Here is a 22,069-nt window from a genome sequence, read left to right on the forward strand (position 1 = left end):
ATTACAGGCATGCGCCACCATGCCCAGCTAACTTTTTGTATTTTTAGTAGAGAGGGGTTTCACTGTGTTGACCAGGATGGTCTCGATCTCTTGACCTCATGATCCACCCGCCTCGGCTTCCCAAAGTGCTGGGATTACAGGCGTGAGCCACCACGCCCGGCCTGGTTTATCTTCTTAAGTCTGTTAATATGGTGAATCACATTGAATGTATTTCAGATGTTCAATCAGCCTTGTATTCCTAATATGAACCCCATTTGGTCATGATGTATTTTACTTTTAGTATATTGCTGTATTCTATTTGCTGAAGTTTTGTTCAATGCTAGAGCTTATAGCCAAGTTAAACAAGTACTTTTCCTCAAGATAACATTTATACTTCAGTGTGCAATAAAAGTCCTTTACGTTTACTCCCGTTTTTATCACAGAGATGATTGTTTTTAGAGTAATAAAATTAATAATTTTTACTGCTTTATTTAGGACATTCTTAGGGCCTCTGGCTTAAAAATACATGTGAGTGCATGGTGGTGAAGGATATAGTAATAGGTAGTATTGCTTGGTGTTGTGATATTGGGGTTCAGGGGTGCCCCCTCAGTTCCCCTGAGAGGGCATTTCTCCAGGTTCTTGGTCAGTCACTCCCCAAGAATGGGTAAGGAGACCACGGTACAGTGTTCAATAAATGCTGGACTCTAGAAATGTTGTAAAAAGTGATTTTATTTAGGTAGAGGGAGAAAAAGGAGAGACAGGAACAGCTAACTCACACTGAGTGAGAGAAAGAAAAGCTACTCTCACACTGAATGAAAAGGGGGAAAACCAGAGAAGGAAAGCTCCTCTCACACTGAGTGAGAGAATCCAGAAAGATGGAATCCAGGAGAGGAAATGTTATGTTGGGGTTTAGGAGGGGAAGACAGGCTTCCATGAGAGAGTGTGGAAGGGGACTGCAGATGGAAAATCCAGGATAGAGAAAAACAGCTTCCACTAGAGAGTGCTCATGGAAGGAGATCCAAACATGGAGTCCCAAGGGGTGTGGAGGGACTTTTCACCTAGAAGGAACCCCCACCTTCCTTAAGACCCCTGGCCAATGAAAGAAGTTCCTTAGAACTTCTGCTGGAGTGATTGACTTTTGATTCTTCCTGCGTGGTGAAAATGAAAACTGTTAAATCTCCTGGATGGATTGAGATGGGAGGGGGGCGTGACTCTGGGAAGTTCTTGCCCTTAAAACTACGCCCCCTTGTGGACCTGGAAAGAGAACATTCCCTCAGTGCCACTGCTTCAGTTTGTGCCCCAGGGTTTGCATTGCCGCCATCATTGCTTTGTATCAGTAGTACAACTGTCAACACAGTGAAAAAGGCAAGTATCATCATAGTACCATTATAAAAATAGTTTTTACTCATGGATTTTCCCCAAAGAGTTTCTGGCACTGCTAAGGTTTTATATACTACACTTTGAGAATTTCTGTTCTACATCTTTATTAATTTCTTAGAACTGCTGAAACAAATGGCTACAAACTAGGTGACTTAAAACAATAGAAATGTATATTTCTGTAGGTCTGAAGAGAAATGTGTGTTTCTGCAGTTCTGAAGACCAGAAGTCTGAGATTAAGATGTTCTCAGGGCCGCTGTCTTAGTCCATTTTGTGCTACTATGACAGAATACCTGAGACTGGCTAGTTTATAACGAACGAAAATTTACTTCTCACAATTTTGGAGGCTAGGAAATCCAAGATCAAGGTGCCAGCATCTGGCTAGGGCCTTCTTGTTCTGTCATATCATGGCAGAAACCATCACGTGGCAGAGGACAAAGATGGGGGCAGAGAAAAGGAGACTAGCCCTTTTATACCAGTCTGACTTCTGCAGTAGTGGTATTAATATATTCATAAGGGCACGGCCTCTAAATACTGTTACAATGGCAACGAAGTTTCAACAGGAGTTTTGGAGAAGCAAACATTTAAACCATATCAGTCACACTCCCTTCTGTAGGCTGTTAGGGGAGAATATGTTCATTGACTCCTCTCGCTTGTGTTTGACTCTTGGCATTCCTTGACTTTTGGCTACATCCACTCTGTGCTTCAACTTCATATTGCCTTCTCTCTGTTTATGTGTATGTCCTCTCTTCTGTATGTGTATTTTATAAAGATACATGTGATTGCATTTAGAACCCACTCAAGTAATCTAGCAGAGACTCTTCTTAAGATCTTTAACCTAATTATGTCTTTCATCGTTTAAGGCAATAATCACTCTTTTCCATATAATTTTCAAAGGATTGGGAGATTTAGGATGTGCACATATTTTTGGGGGGGGGCACTCTTTAGCCCACTACATGCTTACTGATTATACAAGTGTTAGACTGCTTTGTGTTATCCCACAGGTCTCTGGGAAAATGAATTTTGTTCCTTTTTCTTCAGTCTTTTTTTTCTCTATGTTTCTTAGATTGAATCATTTTCTTGAGCAGTCTTCAAAGTTGATCAACTCCATCAAGGATCATTGAGTCTTCTGCCATGCTGTAGAGACCATTTAGCCTATTTGTTTGTTTTATTTTGAATATTTTAAATTTTTTTTTTTTTTTTTAATTTTAGAGACAAGGTTTCACCATTTTGGCCAGGATGGTCTCGATCTTCTGACCTCATGATCCACCCGCCTTGGCCTCCCAAAGTGCTGGGATTACAAGCATGAGCCACTGTACCCAGCCGAATATTTTATTTTTTAAATACTTTTCATTTCTCATAATATCCCTCCTCTGTTTACTCAACTGGAAACACTTCCCCCCTATTTTTAGAATACATATTCTTTTCGTTTTTGGGATATATTTATAAAGACTTTGAAGTCTTTGCCAAATTTAGCTTCTGGGCCCACTTTAATTCTGTTCACTACCTCCCTTTTTGCTGGGCATCTTGACATCTCCCATTTCTGCACAGTTAAGCTGCCAGCTAGGGACTTGACCCAACAATTGCAACTGATAGGAAGTTATTTTTAGTAAAGTGAATGAGCACAAAAATTTATCTGCAGATCTATTAATTATGTGGTTTATGTTAAAAAAAAAAAGTGAAAACCTAAATGGCAAATAGAAAATTGATTAAAATATGGTAAATTTATGTAATGGAATATTATTCAGACCTTAAAAATTATGGGAAGATATTCGAATCATGCTAAATGAAGAAATCATTTAAAAAGGTACATTATAATCCAACTTTTGCTTGACTAAATTATACATACATATGAAAAAAAATTCTGGGTGGATATATATCAGAAAGTTAACAGAGGTTATCTCAGGAAGATTACAGATGATTTTTATTTGATCACTTTCTCTCTCTTTTTTTTTTAACAATGACTATCACGTTTGTGATAAGAAAGTTATTTTTCATAAGTTTGACTCTATGCATAACAAATTTCTTTTCTCCTCTACAACTTTTATCTCTATTTTAGAAGTATTAAAATAACAGCAGTCTTTTCATACATGCTGCAGAATTCCAAGAAAGATCACAGAGGAATAATTACAGGAGTTTTGTCTTCAGATAAGTTAAACATAATATGTGTATATATGTGCATAATCACTGTGTTGCTCTACTCTTAGAAAAATAATTCTTTCTTGGAATATAATATTTGGAAGCCACAGAGCTTAAATAAAATATGGAAAGAAATTGAAGCAGCTACACTAGAAAAGAATAAACGGAGAAACTACTGAGGGCTGAAAATTTAATCTGTCATGAGAGGCAGAAACAACTGGAATCATAGACATATGCTATAGACTTCACTGTCCAGTGTGGTGGTCACTAGCTCTACATGGCTATTGATTGAGTACTTGACATATGGTTGATCAGATTGAGAAGTACTCTAAATGTAAAATACACAGTGATTTTTAAAGAAATAGTACAAAAAGGCTGGGTGTGGTGGTTCATGCCTGTAATCCAAGCACTTTGGAGGCCAAGGCAGGCGGTTGGAGGCCAAGGCGGGCAGATCACCTCAGGTCGGGAATTCAAGATCAGCCTGACCAACATGGTGAAACCCCATCTTTAAAAAATATATATAAATAAAAAGAAGAAATCATACAGAAAAAAAGCAAAATATCTAAGTAATTTTAAAATACTGAATACATATTAAAAATGATATACATTTATCTCTTTACTTTCAGATACTTTTTTTATGCATTTGTAACATTTAGATCTTGATGTAAAGTAAGAAATGGTAAGCATCCACATACACTTAGTTATGTTAGATATTCCTGCCCCCATGTTTTCCCAGAGTAAGTATCTTTCTTTGATAGGCTAGAAAGTAAATAGACTTAATTCTGGTGGGTAACTCACTTTTGTTAAATTTCAGCAGATAGAACATTCTTGTTATTTTTAAAAGAATGACATTTGAATGCTTGGGACATAATGATTCTTTCTTTCTTTTCAGATCACATAGCATGGATATGCCAAGTCAATCATTAAGTGGGTAGATATTTAAACAGATTTCTCTAAATCTAACTTGGCTTTTTATTGATAAATTTTACTAATGGAGAGTTTTCTGACACTATAGTGAAAGGTAGCATATCCATCTTTTAATGTGTTTAGGAGAAAGGAGGACAACATTTTACTTTTGTCGTGTTAATGAAAGATTTCTAATAGACTTCATTTCCTTAAGTAAATAAATTCAGATGATTTATGACCATGTAAAATAATCTGTAAGAAAAGTAAACTGTATACCTGGTAAAATAGTATCATCAGTATTTTGGTTCTCTGTATACTTCTTGGAATTATAGGAGGAGCGTAGATGATATTTTTCCCTTGCAGCTTGACTGTGTAAGTTATCTTTATGATGGCCATAGAATATAATTACATGATCAGAAATGAAGATTCCATTGCATTATTTAGTAGAAATTAAAACAATTAGAAAATGTACACTTCATTCTTACCTCTTTTATAAACAAATTTTTTTTTTTTTTTTTTTTTTTTTTGAGACGGAGTTTCGCTCTTATTACCCAGGCTGGAGTGCAATGGCGCGATCTCGGCTCACCGCAACCTCTGCCTCCTGGGTTCAGGCAATTCTCCTGCCTCAGCCTCCTGAGTAGCTGGGATTACAGGCATGTTGCCACCATGCCCAGCTAATTTTTTGTATTTTTAGTAGAGACAGGGTTTCACCATGTTGACCAGGATGGTCTCGATCTCTTGACCTCGTGATCCACCCGCCTCGGCCTCCCAAAGTGCTGGGATTACAGGCTTGAGCCACCGCGCCCAGCTTATAAACAAATATTTTAATACATTATTCTTTCAAAGCGTATAGGGCACTTCCTTTGTGTATTTGTGTCAGTGGAGTTAAAACGGCTTGTTAGTTTTCTGTTACATTATCCTTTCATTTGAGAGAATGGCACTGGTACCTGTTTCCTTCCACAGGACAGAAAAACTAGATTCCAAGGTAATTAAGATTTGCCCAAAACCCAAAGAAAAGTAATCAGAACTAAGACTAGAATTCTGTTGTTGGGACAATTAGCCATTTGCAGTGAGGGGCAACAGATCGTTGGTTAAAAGCATGAACTTGAGCCAGATTCCAGCCCAGTTAGTTCCTACGCATGTAACTGTGTCAAACATACTAACTTTTGTGCCTCATTTAACTTACTGATAAATGGGTTTAATACTATTTGCTTTAGAGGATTAAAGAAGTTAATATATGTTAAGCATTTAGAACAGTGAGTGGCATATCATGTTATTTAATAACATTAATATTAATAAGATTAATATTAGGATTAATATTTCGTTGGTATAAAATAAATATATGCCATTATTATCAAAGATGTAAATATATAAAAGTATAAAACATTAGAATAAAACATGGTTTTATAGTTTTATAATCTTGAAATGGAGAAACCTCTACTAAGTATGATTTAAAAATCTGTCAAGCATAAAAAAGAATTTTACTACATAATGATCAAGAAACTGTAGCAAAAGATACCATGAACAAAGTCAAAACGTAACAGTAACCCAGGGAGAATACTTACAGCACATAACATTAGGCTAATTTCCTACTCTGTGAGAACAGTTAAAAATTACTAAGGAAATCACAATGCTGTAGAAGAAAAGCAAACAGCAGAGAAATACCCAAATGAGAGTCTCAGCATCATTGAAAGTTAGCTACTGTAAACAAAAATGTTTCTCACTTTTCAGATTGGAAAAGGTTGAAATAGACTCAGTGTTGGGACAATGAGGCAATCTAAAGCATTATTGATGGGAGGTATAAATTGGTAAACTTTTTAGGAGATATTTGCCGCTGGGCATGATGGCTCACGCCTGTAATCCCAGCACTTTGGGACACCGAGGCGGGCTGATCACAAAATCAGGAGTTTGAGACCAGCCTGACCAACATGGTGAAACCCCATCTCTACTAAAAATACAAAAATTAGCCAGCATGGTGGCACACACCTGTAATCCCGCCTACTTAGGAAGCTGAGGCAGGAGAATTGGTTTTGCAGTGAGCCTAGATCATGCCACTGCACTCCAGCCTGGACAACAAAGCGAGACTCCATCTCAAAAAAAGTAGCTAGGATTACAGGCGTCTGCCAGCACACCCGGCTAATTTTTGTATTTTTAGTAGAGACGGGGTTTCATCGTGTTATCCATGCTGGTCTCGAACTCCTGACCTCAGGTGATCCACCCACCTCAGCTTCCTAAAGTGCTGGGATTACAGGCCTGAGCCACCACACCCAGTCAAACATAAACCTTTTGAACTTCCAGTTTGACTTCTAGAAATTTGTCTTATAGCTTCATCATGGAAGTTGACCTCATAAATTACATTTCACCCCCAAGATAAATATTCATCAATGGAGATTTGGTAAATAATGTTATATCTCTACAATGAAGTACTGTATGTAAATTTTTTAAAGAATAATGAGGATTTATATATGGTAACACGGAAGGATATTCAGCATATATTAAGTAAAATAAAAAGCAAGTTGCAAAACTGTAATATCCTTTTTATGTGTTTAAAAAATCAAGTAAATTGGCCGGGTGCGGTGGCTTATGCCTGTAATCCCAGCACTTTGTGAGGCCGAGGAGGGTGGATCACGAGGTCAAGAGATCAAGACCATCCTGGTCAACGTGGTGAAACGCACGTCTCTACTAAAAATACAAAAAATTAGCTGGGCATGGTGGCACGTGCCTGTAATCCCAGCTACTCAGGAGGCTGAGGTAGGAGAATTGCCTGAACCCAGGAGGTGGAGGTTGCGGTGAGCTGAGATTGCGCCATTGCACTCCAGCCTGGGTAACAAGAGCGAAACTCCGTCTCCCCCCCAAAAAAAAAAAAATCAAGTAAATTATATACATGCTTACATGTGCATTACATAGATACATGGATATACAAAGGATATATAACCATTAACTGTAACTATATCTCAGAAATAGGATATAAGCTACTAGGCAGAGATTTTTACTTTATATTCTTCATTGTTTGAATTTTTTTCTACAGTGGTTGTATTGTTACTTTTATAGTTAGGGAAAAAAAAAACTTTAAAAGTTTTGACTGTGTACAGGGGCTCACGCCTATAATCCCAGCATTTTGAGAGGTTGAGGAAGGAGGATCACTTGAGTCCAGGGGTTTAAGACCAGCCTGGGCACACAGTGAGACCCTGTCTCAACAAAAAATAAATTTAAAAACATTAGCTGGGCATTGGTGTATGGGAGACCAGCCTGGGCAACACAGTGAAATCCTGTATCTGTAGAAAATAAGTAAGTAAAAATTAGTTGGTCACCATGGTGCATGCCTGTAATCCTAGTTACTTGGGAGGCTGAGGTGAGAAGATTGCTTGAGCCCAGGAGAACAAGAATGTAGTGAACCGTGATCATGCCACTGCACTCTAGCCTGGGTTTCAGAGCAAGACCCTATCTCAAAAAAAAAAGTTTATTCTTCCAGGCTGGGTATGTTAGTTTGATAGCTGTATAACAAAATATCCCCAAAACTTAACAACTTAAAACAACAGTTTATTTCACGGTTTCTCAGGGACATGAAGGAGCAGCCTAGCTAGGTGGTTCTGGTTGAGGGTCTCTCATGAGATAAGCTGTTAGCTAGGCTGTAGTTGAATCTCAAGGCTCTACTGAGTTTGAAGGATCTGCCTGAAAGCTCAGTCGTGGTTGTTGGCAGATCTTAGTTTCTCTTTGGCTATTGGCCAGAGTTAAGTTCCTCACTGCATGGGCTTCTTTATAAGGTTGTTCACAGCTTGGAGCTTGCTTCTTTCAGACTGAGTGATCTGAGAGACGTGTCATCACCTCTGCAGTATGCTATTGTTCATACAGACCAGTCCTGGTACACTGGGAGGGAGGACTACACAAGGATATGAGTAATAGGAGGTGGGGATCATTGGGGACTTGTTGGAGGCTGGCTACCATAATGGGACTATAACAGTGTATATCTTTTTTTTTTTTTTTTTTTTTTAATTGCATTTTAGGTTTTGGGGTACATGTGAAGAACATGCAAGATTGTTGCATAGGTACACACATGGCAGTGTGGTTTTCTGCCTTCCGTCCCCTTGCCTGTATCTGTCATTTCTCCCAACAGTGTATATCTTTTGTGATAAGTTGGGATTATGGAAAAGAAAGTTATTGGGTCAACATTTAAATGGGGACTATGTTTAAAAATCAGTTATCTCTTTACTAGTCCCTGTAAATATTTGCTTTTCTTTTTCAGGTCCAGCCCAGAATCAAATGCAGGTTCCATCTGGATATGGATTGCATCATCAAAACTATATTGCTCCCTCAGGACATTACTCTCAAGGACCTGGGAAAATGACCTCATTACCATTGGATACCCAGTGTGGTGATTACTACTCTGCTCTCTATACAGTACCAACACAAAACGTGGTGACTCCTAGCACAGCAAACCAACAGCCGGTAGCACAGCAGATGTACAGCAGGGGTCCTCCTGCCCCTCATATTGTGGGATCCACTCCAGGATCTTTTCAAGGTGCTGCATCATCAGCATCCCATTTGCATACGAGTGCCTCCCAACCATACTCCTCTTTTGTGAATCACTACAATAGTCCAGCCATGTACTCTGCCAACTCTTCTGTTGCTTCTCAGGGATTTCCCTCTACTTGTGGTCATTATGCTGTGTCAACTGTTTCTAATACTGCGTATCCTAGTGTTTCATATCCCTCTCTGCCTGCTGGTGATACATATGGGCAAATGTTTACCTCACAGAATGCTCCGACTGTTAGGCCAGTTAAAGATAATTCATTCTCTGGTCAAAATACAGCTATCAGCCATCCATCACCACTTCCACCTCCACCATCACAACAGCACCACCAGCAGCAAAGTGTTTCAGGATACAATACTCTAACGTGGTCAGCTCCAGGCCTTCTATCGACTCAAGACAATCTCATCCGAAACCACACGGGATCTCTGGCTATAGTGAACAACAACCCAACAGTTACTGGTAGGTTAAATGAAAAGTTAACCAAAACATGTTTGATAATCCGTGCATTCCCAATCAAGTTATTATTTACATGAAGATTAAAGGTGGTATTGCCTAATAGAAAAATTGAAAGTTTGCTCAATTCTGTTTTTTTGCAGCATCCCTTTGAACCCTTCTCATACATTCCCAGTTAGCCACCCAACCATCTGCCTTGTCTAGCTTTGTTCCTTGACATGATCAGTCAGTATTTACTGACATATTTTATATATCTGCAATTGTTGTCTTTAATGTGAATGAGATACAGGGCAAAATGGAAGGATCTATTTTGAGGATATGTTGGCTACTATTTTCTCTTTTATACTAGTTCAACCTTGGGACAAGGCTAAAAACCTTGTTTTTTTAGCCAGAGCCGAACTTAGAAGGAAGGATGACTTGCCGCAGTGCACTGGTTTCCTCAAGTTAGCCCTGTTAGCGACTCCTGCAGAAGGTATCTTTCCTGCATGTAAACAGTATTCCTCATTTTCAGATTAGCAAGTTAGGCCGAAAGATGGGGAAGGGAAAGGAAGATGCATGAAGAATACCCTGGTATTTAGCCTTTCTGACCTTCCTAAACTACAAGGGCATTGTTAAATTTGTTCATTTAAAATGTATGTAAGGTGTAGCCTTTTTTTTTTTTTTTTTTTTTTGGAGACATGGTTTCACTTTATCACCCAGGCTGGGCATGATCTTGGCTCATGGCAGCCTCATCCTGCTGGGCTCAAGCGATTCTCCCATCTCAGCCCCACAAGTAGCTGATTACTACCATGCAGTCTTTCAATAGGATAAGTGTAGTGTTGCCATAAGATATACTCATTTTAATTCAGTTTGCGAACTTGGATTTAACAGAATCTCCTCTTGAACCGAATGAAAATGTATTTAAAAAATGGGAATTGGTAAAGCTGTGGTAACTTTCGAAATGGTGTCTTTGCATTTTGTATCATTGTCTGGGTAGCCATGCATCAAAGATGTAGAAAGGTATTCTTCTCTGGACAATTAAATTATTTAAAATTAGAACTTTAATATTAGATCTGAGTTGTACATTTGAGATCATCTCCTCTTTCATTGCTATGTCCTTTAGAAATGCTTTCAGCCACAAGCAACTAATAGTAGTTTAAACAAAAAAGGAGGTATGCCGGGCGCGGTGGCTCAAGCCTGTAATCCCAGCACTTTGGGAGGCCAAGGCGGGTGGATCATGAGGTTAAGAGATCGAGACCATCCTGGTCAACATGGTGAAACCCCGTCTCTACTAAAAATACAAAAAATTAGCTGGGCATGGTGGTGTGTGCCTGTAATCCCAGCTACTCAGGAAGCTGAGGCAGGAGAATTGCTTGAACCTAGGAGGCGGAGGTTGTGGTGAGCCGAGATCGTGCCATTGCACTCCAGCCTGGGTAACAAGAGTGAAACTCCGTCTAAAAAGAAAAAAAAGTGGGGGGTGGTATTTTCCTCACATCGCTAGTCTAGGTGGATCCAGGTGTTCTTGGTATCCTTTTTTCTCTTTCTACTCTGCCACTCTTAGCATGTAGGTTTTAGAAACAAGATACTTCTGTACCTATAGACATTCAGTCAGAATTAAAAGCAGGAAAAAAAGAGAGGAGAGAGGACTGGATAGTGGCATTGACAGACTTCATTTTACAGATCATTTGCCATAGCTGTTTAAAAGACCATTCTTAGCTTCAGGGAAGGCTGGAAAATGAATATTGAGCCTTTTTTTAGCATCCGTAGTAGAGGCAAGCAAGAAAGGAGTTAGCACTGACTTGGGTGAGTCAACTGAAAGTGTCTGTCACAGTTCCCAAATCTGGCTGTCTACCAGAATCACTTGCACAGATTGTGATTTTCAGCTACAATTTACTGAGCTAGAATAGAATCTCCAGGGTACTCTTGAGAATCTGTTTCTAACTAGATCTTAAGTAATGCTGTGAAATAGATCTAAATTTTACTGTAATCCTTTTGTTTTACAAATGAAGAAGGCTATCCAAGTTGAATCTTGGCCTGGAGGTCAGTTTCTTCTGTCTTGCTCAGAACCAGGGTTTTTTGTCTTCTAGAAAGTCTGTTTTCCTCTCTGCTTTCAGCCTTCCTTTTGCAGATCCACTTATCCTAATGTCCTTTCAATTTAAGGGTTTTGTGACTTTCATGACAAAGGAAATACAAGTAATTTCTGTGTTAGTCCTGAGGTAGGAACAGCACCCTGGATGGAACCAATTAATATTGAGGTGTGGGTCACTTGGCTAATGAACAGAACAAGTAATTGGGAAAGGCCTATCATTAAAAAGATATTAAATAAAGGGGGAGAATAAATTACAAAGCTGTTCTCTATTTGAATAACTGCTCCAATGGACCCTGTAGGCAGAGAGGCGGGATATATTTTCATTCTTTTAATCTTAGTACTATATTGTGAGTGCCATAATGAATATATTTTAGAATTTAATTTGTGTTCAGAAGTGGAGTTTTTTTCTGCCTTTAGATTGGTAAATTACTTTTTACTTGAATTTCAGAGGTTGACAAATATATCTCAGATTAATATGACACACGTGCTTTAGCATTTCAAAAGAAATAGAGGTTACTTTAAAAATCTACTTTAAAATTAAATATTGCCAAAGTTGCCAAACTTCCTCAGTTGATGTATTTCAATATTTTTTCAAGTGCCCCATGTAACTTAGTAGTAGTTCATAAGGTATTTGACACATACCACTTTTTCTTGACAATTTAAAATATTCCTTGGAAACCTGTGAGTTTGTTGCAGTATTTTGGGGAGCCTAGGTAAAAGTACCTTATACTATGTACAGGGTATGGGAATATTGAGTTTGATGTTCTAGAAAGGCAGGCAACATAATTGCTTTCGACATTCAAATTATATTTTCACCTTAAAATGAGATTCTTAGGTATTAAACATAGTTTTGTGTGAAACTCAGCCTTTGAATAATCGACAGAAATGGTTACCTTTTTAAATATTTGATTATACCAACTTCATTGTCAGATATACTAAAAGTCCTCAGTCATTTTGTATAGTTGGAGATGCAAAAGCATAAACCTGAGTTAAGCGACTATCAAAAATGTGATGATAGATGGAAACATACTGCTATTTTAAGGCAGTTAATGAATTCATATTCAAAACATAGACTGAAGGGGACCTTTAAATATTATTTGCTTTATTTTAGAAAAGCATATTAGTACATTATAATTCAGTATTAAAACTTCAATTATTTTGTTAAAAAGTTCACTCCAGGCCGGACATACAGTGGCTCAGGCCTGTAATCCCAGCACTTTGGGAGGCCAAGGTGGGTGTATCATGAGGTCAGGAGTTCAAGACCAACCTGGCCAACATAGTGTAACACCGATTCTACTAAAAATACAAAAATTTGCTGGAGCCAGGTGTGGTGGCACACGCTTATAGTCCCAGCTACTCGAGAGGCTGAGGCAGGAGAATCACTTGAACCCAGGAGGCAGAGGTTGCAGTGAGCTGAGATCGCACCATTGCACTCCAGCCTGGGGGACAGAGTCAGACTCTGTCTCAAAAAAAAAAAGTATGTGTGTTTTCCACTCCAAGTATGTGTGTTTTTAGTGCCACATTACTTGTTAACTTAGGTTGCACTTTTGGCTAGTGTTTAAAAGGTGTCATTTCATTAGGCCACTGAAAATGTTTTAAACTATCACTGTAGGTGAATCTCTAGTATAGTCAAGTAATTTAGTATAGAATTGTAATAGATAATAAGTACAGAAGCTCTTTGTTAGTTTGAGGTGAAGTTGCCTGAGTGTGACTTGGGGATGTAAAGATGCCCTTTTTTTTTTTTTTTGAGACTGAGTTTCGCTCTTGTTACCCAGGCTGGAGTGCAATGGCACAATCTCGGCTCACCGCAACCTCCGCCTCCTGGGTTCAAGCAATTCTCCTGCCTCAGCCTCCTGAGTAGCTGGGATTACAGGCGCGCGCCACCATGCCCAGCTAATTTTTTTGTACTTTTAGTAGAGACGGGGTTTCACCATGTTGACCAGGATGGTCTCGATCTCTTGACCTCATGATCCACCCGCCTCAGCCTCCCAAAGTGCTGGGATTACAGGCGTGAGCCACCGCTCCCGGCCAAAGATGCCCATTTTTGACAGCAAGATGAGTACCAAAACTCTATAGATTAATTTAAAATCATTTTCTTTGTGTGTCTTCAGTGTCTCTTTGTTTTAAAAAGCACATAATTTTAAAAATTAGCAAGATAAGTCTTGTTGCCAAAATGTAGGATTTTGACAGAAAAATTATTTTGATTAAAATGAATTATATTGAATATTTCTTGCTTAATAAAAACCACATCTTGATAGCATATTATAAAATAGTAGTGTCTGATTAATGCTGTTTTGAAATGCACAGTTTTATATAAAAGCAATTAAAAAGCTACTTGAGTAAAAATAAGCATTTTTTTTTTTTTTTTTTTTTTTTTTTTTTTTTTTTTGAGACGGAGTTTCGCTCTTGTTACCCAGGCTGGAGTGCAATGGCGTGATCTCGGCTCACCGCAACCTCCACCTTCTGGGTTCAGGCAATTCTCCTGCCTCAGCCTCCTGAGTAGCTGGGATTACAGGCACGCGCCACCATGCCCAGCTAATTTTTTGTATTTTTAGTAGAGATGGGGTTTCACCATGTTGACCAGGATGGTCTCGATCTCTTGACCTCGTGATCCACCCGCCTTGGCCTCCCAAAGTGCTGGGATTACAGGCTTGAGCCACCGCACCCAGCCAAATAATAAGCGTTTATATAATTCTTCACACTTGATCTTAGCCAAAGGCCGAGAAGTGGTATATAATTCTTGAATAAAAGTCCGCTACACATATGACAGTAAGATACAGGCACCGATAAGTTAATATTGTATTTGTCATCTCTGGGTGATAATGTGCCTGAAGAAAAGCAAAAACAAATCCTTGTAGGACATGATTGTTTGGACATAGAAATATAAATAAGAAATAAATTAGCCGGGCGCGGTGGCTCAAGCCTGTAATCCCAGCACTTTGGGAGGCCGAGGCGGGTGGATCATGAGGTCAAGAGATCGAGACCATCCTGGTCAACATGGTGAAACCCCGTCTCTACTAAAAATACTAAAAATTAGCTGGGCATGGTGGCGTGTGCCTGTAATCCCAGCTACTCAGGAGGCTGAGGCAGGAGAATTGCCTGAACCCAGGAGGCGGAGGTTGCGGTGAGCCGAGATCGCGCCATTGCACTCCAGCCTGGGCAACAAGAGCGAAACTCCGTCTAAAAAAAAAAAAAAAAGAAAGAAAGAAATTAGACAACCGCATTGGAAAAATAAAGTGCTCATACAAAATACAAGTAGTGCAGTACAAGAGACTATTTTTTAGCTTTAAAAACTTGTGTGATTGCAGTTATGGGAATAGCGTAATTTTACTCCCTCACATTCTTACTCCTTCCGTTTTTCTAAAGATACTCTTGAACCTTATCATCTTTTTTCAACTTTGTGCCCACTACTTGTAAATTTTTCTGCATGTTCTCCTCCAAGCTCAGAAGATGAGATATCCATCTTTGTGTTCACTGACTTCAGATTTTGGCTTTAACAGTTATCCTTTCTCCAGAATATCAACCTCAATTTCTCCAGGACTGTGGCATTTGGATAGGTGAGAAGAATTAATGATGGACATATGCCTTGTCCTATATATAATCAGCAGCCATTAAAAGTTTATAAGCGCCGGGCGCGGTGGCTCAAGCCTGTAATCCCAGCACTTTGGGAGGCCGAGGCAGGTGGATCACGAGGTAGAGAGATCGAGACCATCCTGGTCAACATGGTGAAACCCCGTCTCTATTAAAAATACAAAAAATTAGCTGGGCATGGTGGCACGTGCCTGTAATCCCAGCTACTCAGGAGGCTGAGGCAGGAGAATTACCTGAACCCAGGAGGCGGAGGTTGCGGTGAGCCGAGATGGCGCCATTGCACTCCAGCCTGGGTAACAAGAGCGAAAACTCCGTCTCAAAAAAAAAAAAAAAGGTTTATAAGCAAGGTGATGGCACTATCAGATTTGTGTTTCAGAACTTTCTTCTGTGAATAGTGTAGTAGATAACTGGAGGAGGAAGAACCTAGAACAGGAAAACCAGCTAGAAAGGAATTACTACAATTATCTAGGTGAAGGATGATAACTTAGACTGGATTCATTTATACAGAAGACAGATGAGAGAGATAACTTCAAGGATTTGTTGATACAGTTTATGAAGGAAAAAGAATACAAGATGATTTAAAATTTCTAGCTTGAACAACTTGAATGGGTGGTGGTACTATTAACAACTTGAATGGGTGGTGGTACTATTAACTGAGAATTTATTTAATCTCTCCTAGTTCCTAAGGAATTTTATGTGCCCAGCGCAGTGGCTCACACCTATAATTCCAACACTTTTCGAGGCCGAGGCGGGGGGATCACCTGAGGTGAGGTCAGGAGTTTGAGACCAGCCTGACCAACATGGGGGAACCCCATCTCTACTAAAATTCAAAAAATTAGCTGGGTGTGGTGGCACATGCCTGTAATCCCAGCTACTGGGGAGGCTGAGGCAGGAGAATCACTTGAGCCCGGGAGGTGGAGGTTGCAGTGAGCCGAGATCATGCCATTGCACTCCAGCCTGGGCAACACGAGGGAAACTCCATCTCAAAAAGAAAAGAAAAGAAAAAAAAAAAATCAGACACTGTGGAAAGGTTGAGAGTTTTTTCCTCAGAAAATGGGATGTAAAAAAAAAAAAAAAGAATCTTGTGCACAACTGATTAAGATAGGGCTTACTGGCCGGTCGCGATGGCTCAGGCCTGTAATCCCAGCACTTTGGGAGGCCGAGGCGGGTGGATCACGAGGTCGAGAGATCGAGACCATCCTGGTCCACATGGTGAAACCCCGTCTCTACTAAAAATACAAAAAATTAGCTGGGCATGGTGACACATGCCTGTAATCCCAGCTACTCAGGAGGCTGAGGCAGGAGAATTGCCTGAACCCAGGAGGCAGAGGTTGCAGTGAGCCGAGATCGCGCCATTGCACTCCAGCCTGGGTAACAAGAGCGAAACTCCGTCTCAAAAAAAAAAAAGATAGGGCTTACTTTTATAGGATTATATTAATAAAGGAGTATTCTTTTCAGAGGCTATCTACATACCTAATCCTCATATGTGTTATGCATGAGGAAGTGAATTCTAAGTAACTAACAGGGAACTAAGGAGTTACTGAGAACTAACTAAAGGGTGGACATGGTGGCTCAGCCTATAATCCCAGCACTTTGGGAGGCCACGGCGGAAGGATCACTTGACCCCAGGAGTAAAAGTAAAAAATTAACTAAGCAACTACCTTAATTATCAAAAACAGAATATATTCTTGAATCATAATTTTCTTCTCTCAGGAATCACAACTCAGAAACTAAACGGTGCAGCAGTGCATTTTGCATAGTTCCAGTTTTATGTGTTGTTTCTTTTGTCAAATTCCCTTTGTGAAAAGAGCAGCTTCTTGGTTGGCATTCTTCTCTAGTCCTTAATGTTGGTAGACCTTATCTGCATTCTTCCAACAAATACTTGAAGCCAACTGTGTTCCACAAGTTGTTCTAGTGTTGGGAGATGAAATAGTGAGTAAAAACACTTAATGCTAGCTATCCTCCTACTAAAGTTTGCAATTCACTTAGAGAAGCAAACATCCAAATAAACACAAACGAATGTAAAATTCCTATTATTTAAGTATCATGAAGCAAAGGTGTATGGTACTTGGGAGCATTACTTTAGGTGCATTTAGCCTGTTAGTCATGATGCCTAGAGGAAGTATTCCCTAAGGAAGTAATACTGTAGCTTTACTCTGAAGGATAAAGTCTCCATGTATAAAATTAATTGCAGGCTAAGTAAACGTGTAAATGCAAAAAGCCAAAACTTTAAAACTTTTCAGAGAAAATACAGGAGACTATCTCTAGGACCTTGGAGTAGGAAAGGAATTTTTAAGGACAGTGCACATAATGCTAGCCATAAAGGATACACATGATAACTCATTCCTAATTTAAAACTTTACTTTATTGAAAGACAACATGAAGAAGAACAAAACACAAGCTGTGAACTGGGAAAAAATATATATACTTACAGTATTTACCCAGAATACACAATGCTACATAGAAATTAATAAGGAAAAGACCAACAACCAGAAGAAAAATAATTGAATAGACATTGCACAGAAGATGAAATGAAAACATACTTAATCTCATTAATAAACAGTGAAAAGCAAACTAAAACTAGAATGGGATATCTTCTTATACCTAGTATCAGATGGGTAAAAAATAGAAAGTCTAACAATAGCAAGAATGGTGAGGACATGGAGTAACAGGGAACTCTTAGACACTCTTGGTGGGAGGGTATATTCATTTGTGTTTTAGGAAAATTTGGCATTGGTCGATTGAAAATAACCATACCCCACATCACAGCTATCCCTCTTCGATATACTCTAAAGAAGTCATCAAGCTATGCATGTGTGTCACCTGGGATCTTGTTTAAATGTAGGATAATTCACCAGATCTTTTATGGCTTAGCTTGAGATTCTACTTTGTAACAATCCTCCACATGAGGTGTTGCTAGTTTGTAGGCTACACTTGGAATAGGCCATAAGCAGCACCACTTCCTGTTTTAGATGGATGCCTCTTATGGCAAATAGTATTTTTTTTTTAAGATCCCAGACAAAGAGACTAGTCTGCTTTCTAGGCCAAAGACCTCATTTCCTACAGAGCCGTTCCCAGGGCTGAGGGATTCTACATCCCTTGCTGCACACCTCCGAATATTTGAGCTGTGGCATATATGTGGAGAAGCTCTGCCCTAGAGAAACTTGAATATCTATGCCAGGGACAAGTGCATGAGTGTTCATAGCTGCACTGTTTGTGAAAACAAAAAATTGGAAATAACATAAAATAATAGCAGGATGAATAAATAAATTATATTCTATTGGACTTTGAACACAGTGAAAATGAAATAGAGCTACACTCTTAACATGAGTGAATCCTAGGAATGTAGCACAAGAAATGTGGAAGAATACCTGCAGTATCTTGTTAAGAAGTTTACAAAACAAGCAAAAATAATATCTAGGGATGCATATATATGTGGTAAGCTATTTGAAAACAAAAACGAGAATAATAAACATGATTCAGGAGGGACAGGGGAATGCTTTCTGTGAGGAGCATATTGAGAGCTTCAGCAATATTAGAAATGTTTTATTTTCAAAATTGGATGCTGAGTTCATGGGTATTATGCTTTATATATATTCATGTGTATTGATACATACATATATATACACATACACCTGATATGATTGATTTTATATTTTTGAGACAGAGTCTCCTACTTTCACTCAGGTTGGAGTACAGTGACATGCAGTAGCATGATCTTGGCTCACTGCAACCTCCTCCTCCTGGACTCAAGCCATCCTCCCACCTGGGTCTCATGAGTAGCTGGGGACCACAGGTGCGCACCACTGTGCCCGGCTAATTTTTGTATTTTTTAGTAGAGATGGGGTTTCACCATGTTGCCTAGGCTGGTCTCAAACTCCTGGGCTCAAGCAGTCTGTCCACCTTGGCCTCCTAAAGTGCTGGGATTATAGGTATGAGCAACCACACCCGACCCTAATTTTAAATAAATACATCTTTCTCAGTTTTTATTTGTATACCGTTAAATATTTTTAATCACTGTTTTATGTTGGCAGTTTTAGTGATAATGTCAGTTATTATTGCTGGTTTAAAATAACAATGATTTATTATTTTTCTTGGTTTTATGAGTTTGCTGGGTAGTTCTGATGGTTTTTCTTGAACTCATTCATGTGAATTCATTTAGCTGGAGATTTGCAGGACTAGAAGATTCTAAGACGGCTTCACTCACATGTCTAGCAGTTGGTGCAGACACTTTACTGGTGTGCCTAGGTCTTTCTCCACATGGCTAGACCAGCTTCCCTATATGATAATCCACGCAGCATTTCATAGGGGAAAGGCATAAGCTGCGATGCTCCTTAAGACTTGAGGTCTGGGACTTGTACGCTTTTATTTCTGCCACATTCTGTTGATTAAAGCCAGTCACAGTTTGCTCCCATTCAGAGGGTGGTAAAATAGACTCCATATTAACAGAAGGAACTGTAAAATACTGTGATGATGTTTTCAATCTTCCGGAAGGACAGTTTCTCTTCCTACTAAAAATGATGAAGCAGTCAACATATTTAGACTACCTTCTGCCTTCTTTCCCTGTTCCTCATGCCTGTTTATGTTGTTTTTACACCATTAGGATATATAACGCATTTTGTTTTGTCACCATATTCCTATTTGTTTGAGTCCCAGAACTAAGATTGTTTACGTATATATATATGGTATGTGTATATATATATATATATGGTATGTGTGTGTGTATATATATGGTATGTGTATATATATATATGGTATATATATATGTCACACACACCATACAGAGAGCCATATACATATATGTGCAAGTATATGTATGTAGATTTATTCAGTATATAGTGACTGCTCACCGCTAGTCTTTTACCATAGGTTTTTCAGTTATCTCTTGGTTGGATAATCTGGAAGATTATCTTCAATAACTTACCCGTTGTTTCTCAACCAGGGACGATTTTGCCTTCTAGGAGACATTTGGTATTTTGAGCTATCACAAAGACCCACGATGAGTCATGTACACTTTATTCCAGAAGTTCAACCTCGTGTTATGGTTAGGCCCTTATTTAGTTACATGTGAAATAAGGCATCTGGTTAGAAACAGCAAATGAGAAGTGGCAGTTGATAGTGCAAAACGAGATCTGAACTGATACTGGAAGTGTTTATGGAATTCAGAGACCACATTATTGCAGAGTCAGAAACCTCTATTCATCTCCTTACCTGAGTCACCATTGCATAGTACAATAATCTGTACAATAGTTAGTGTTCGTAGAGATCATTAGTAAGTGAAAGTTGTTTGAGTTCATTTTGTTTAAGAAGGTAAGGAAGATTGTGAAATATTTTAGGAAAATTGTCAATAAAATTTGTTAAAACATTTGATGAGTTATTTTTCAATTTTTAAAAAATCCTTTGGACCACCATCTTTTCCAGATGTACTAGGTAAATGTGATACTATTGAAGTTTCTACAAGGACTTCAGACAAACTGTATTTTGTTAGTAATATATATTATTATATATAATTATAATACATAGTTATATATTACATTATTCTATATAGTAATATTTATTATTTAAATATATTTCAAGTTTCTGTGGATGAAATAGTTTCTTATCTTCAATTGCAGATTCTTTATCCTGTCCTGTTATGCAAAATGTTCAGCCTCCCAAGTCCAGCCCAGTAGTTTCCACTGTTTTATCAGGATCCTCATCAACAAGAACACCTCCCACTGCAAATCACCCAGTTGAGCCTGTGACCTCAGTTACACAGCCATCAGAGCTATTACAACAGAAAGGTATTTGAGATATTTATTATTGTATGCACACACAGACACACGTACGTATTTGAATACCTGATTTTAAAAAGTTAAACTGTAGGATCCTAATTTATAGAAGATAGGAAAAAAGTTATAATCTCAATCCAAACACAACTTTTAGAATATTAACTATGTCTCATATATGTTTTACATAATTACGTACCATTTTGTATTTTGCGTTTCTGTTTATTAAATTACACATAGTCCTTCATATATCTTTTGAGTCTTTATAGCTCTTTCTATGGCTAATTACTCATTGTGTCAATGTCTAATAGTTTATTATTTTATCCTTCTGTCATGGAACATTTATTTCCTATTTTTTAAGGGTAGTATAGTTTCTTTCAGGATAAAGTAGCCAAGACTTAATTATTTAGTGACTCTCCATATCCTATTTGATTGTTTCTGTGCTTTTTTTACTGATAGTAGAAAATAAGCTTTGACACAATTTTGCAAATGAAGGGAGGTGAAAATGAAATTGTAACCCATACTCTTGCGTCTTTGACGAACTATATGATTTATTGTTTGTTTAATATTCTCCATGTGTTAAGTAAGTAAAGGGTAATAAAATGTGTTTTGATCCTGCTTCCCCACGTTGTTTCTTTTGGCAGTTTTTTTTTTTTCTTCTCCTGTCTGGCTAAAATTCCAAAGTAGTGATGTTTTAGGTTAATATGTGGCATTTTTCATTGGATCAGAGATGATCGAATTTTTTTCAAGAATCTATAGTTTGTATGTCCAGAGCAACCATGTATTATTTTAGGGACTACACTCACTGAGTAGTGACAGCTCCTAACCTTATGTATAAAGAACCTTCTTATAGTCCAAAACTGAGAAAAGGAAAAAAGCATGATAAATTCCTAGGGTGATCTCATTCCTTCTATCTGTTGAGTGTCTATGTGGTCAACAGAGACCTTTCTATCAGTTGATCAGATGAGACATTATACATTTTCTTACTTGGTTTTTTAGGAAAAGTAACTGCAGCACCAAAGAGTATCTGTTGATTCTCAACGAACCAGTGGGTATACTGGAAATAGAATTTAGCTTTTAAAAGTATTTGCCTTCAAAGTGAAGAGCCAGTAGTAGTTTTGCTTATCACAAATCAAAAAAGCTTTTTGGATAGATCAAAGCCCTAAATGAATGGTATATTTTCTTGTTTTTCTTCTACATTGATGACTGCCTTCCACTTCTTAAATATTTTGCTTTTTTTTTTTTTTTTTTGACGTT

The 22,069-nt window shown here is 38.4% G+C and overlaps 1 protein-coding gene across 3 annotated transcripts in view; it reads left to right on the forward strand.

The window, feature by feature from the left end:
* Nucleotides 1-22,069, forward strand: part of SEC24B (SEC24 homolog B, COPII coat complex component) — a 120,123-nt gene that overhangs the window by 26,464 nt on the left and 71,590 nt on the right. For all 3 annotated transcript variants that reach the window (XM_039468402.2, XM_039468403.2, XM_074396557.1), the window contains exons 2-3: nucleotides 8,645-9,391; nucleotides 20,660-20,827. In XM_039468402.2, coding sequence (XP_039324336.1) covers nucleotides 8,645-9,391; nucleotides 20,660-20,827 — 915 coding nt within the window. The remainder of the gene's footprint in view (nucleotides 1-8,644; nucleotides 9,392-20,659; nucleotides 20,828-22,069) is intronic.

Source organism: Saimiri boliviensis, chromosome 3 (genome assembly GCF_048565385.1).
Source record: "Saimiri boliviensis isolate mSaiBol1 chromosome 3, mSaiBol1.pri, whole genome shotgun sequence".
In the NCBI taxonomy this organism is placed as follows: Eukaryota; Metazoa; Chordata; class Mammalia; order Primates; family Cebidae; genus Saimiri; species Saimiri boliviensis.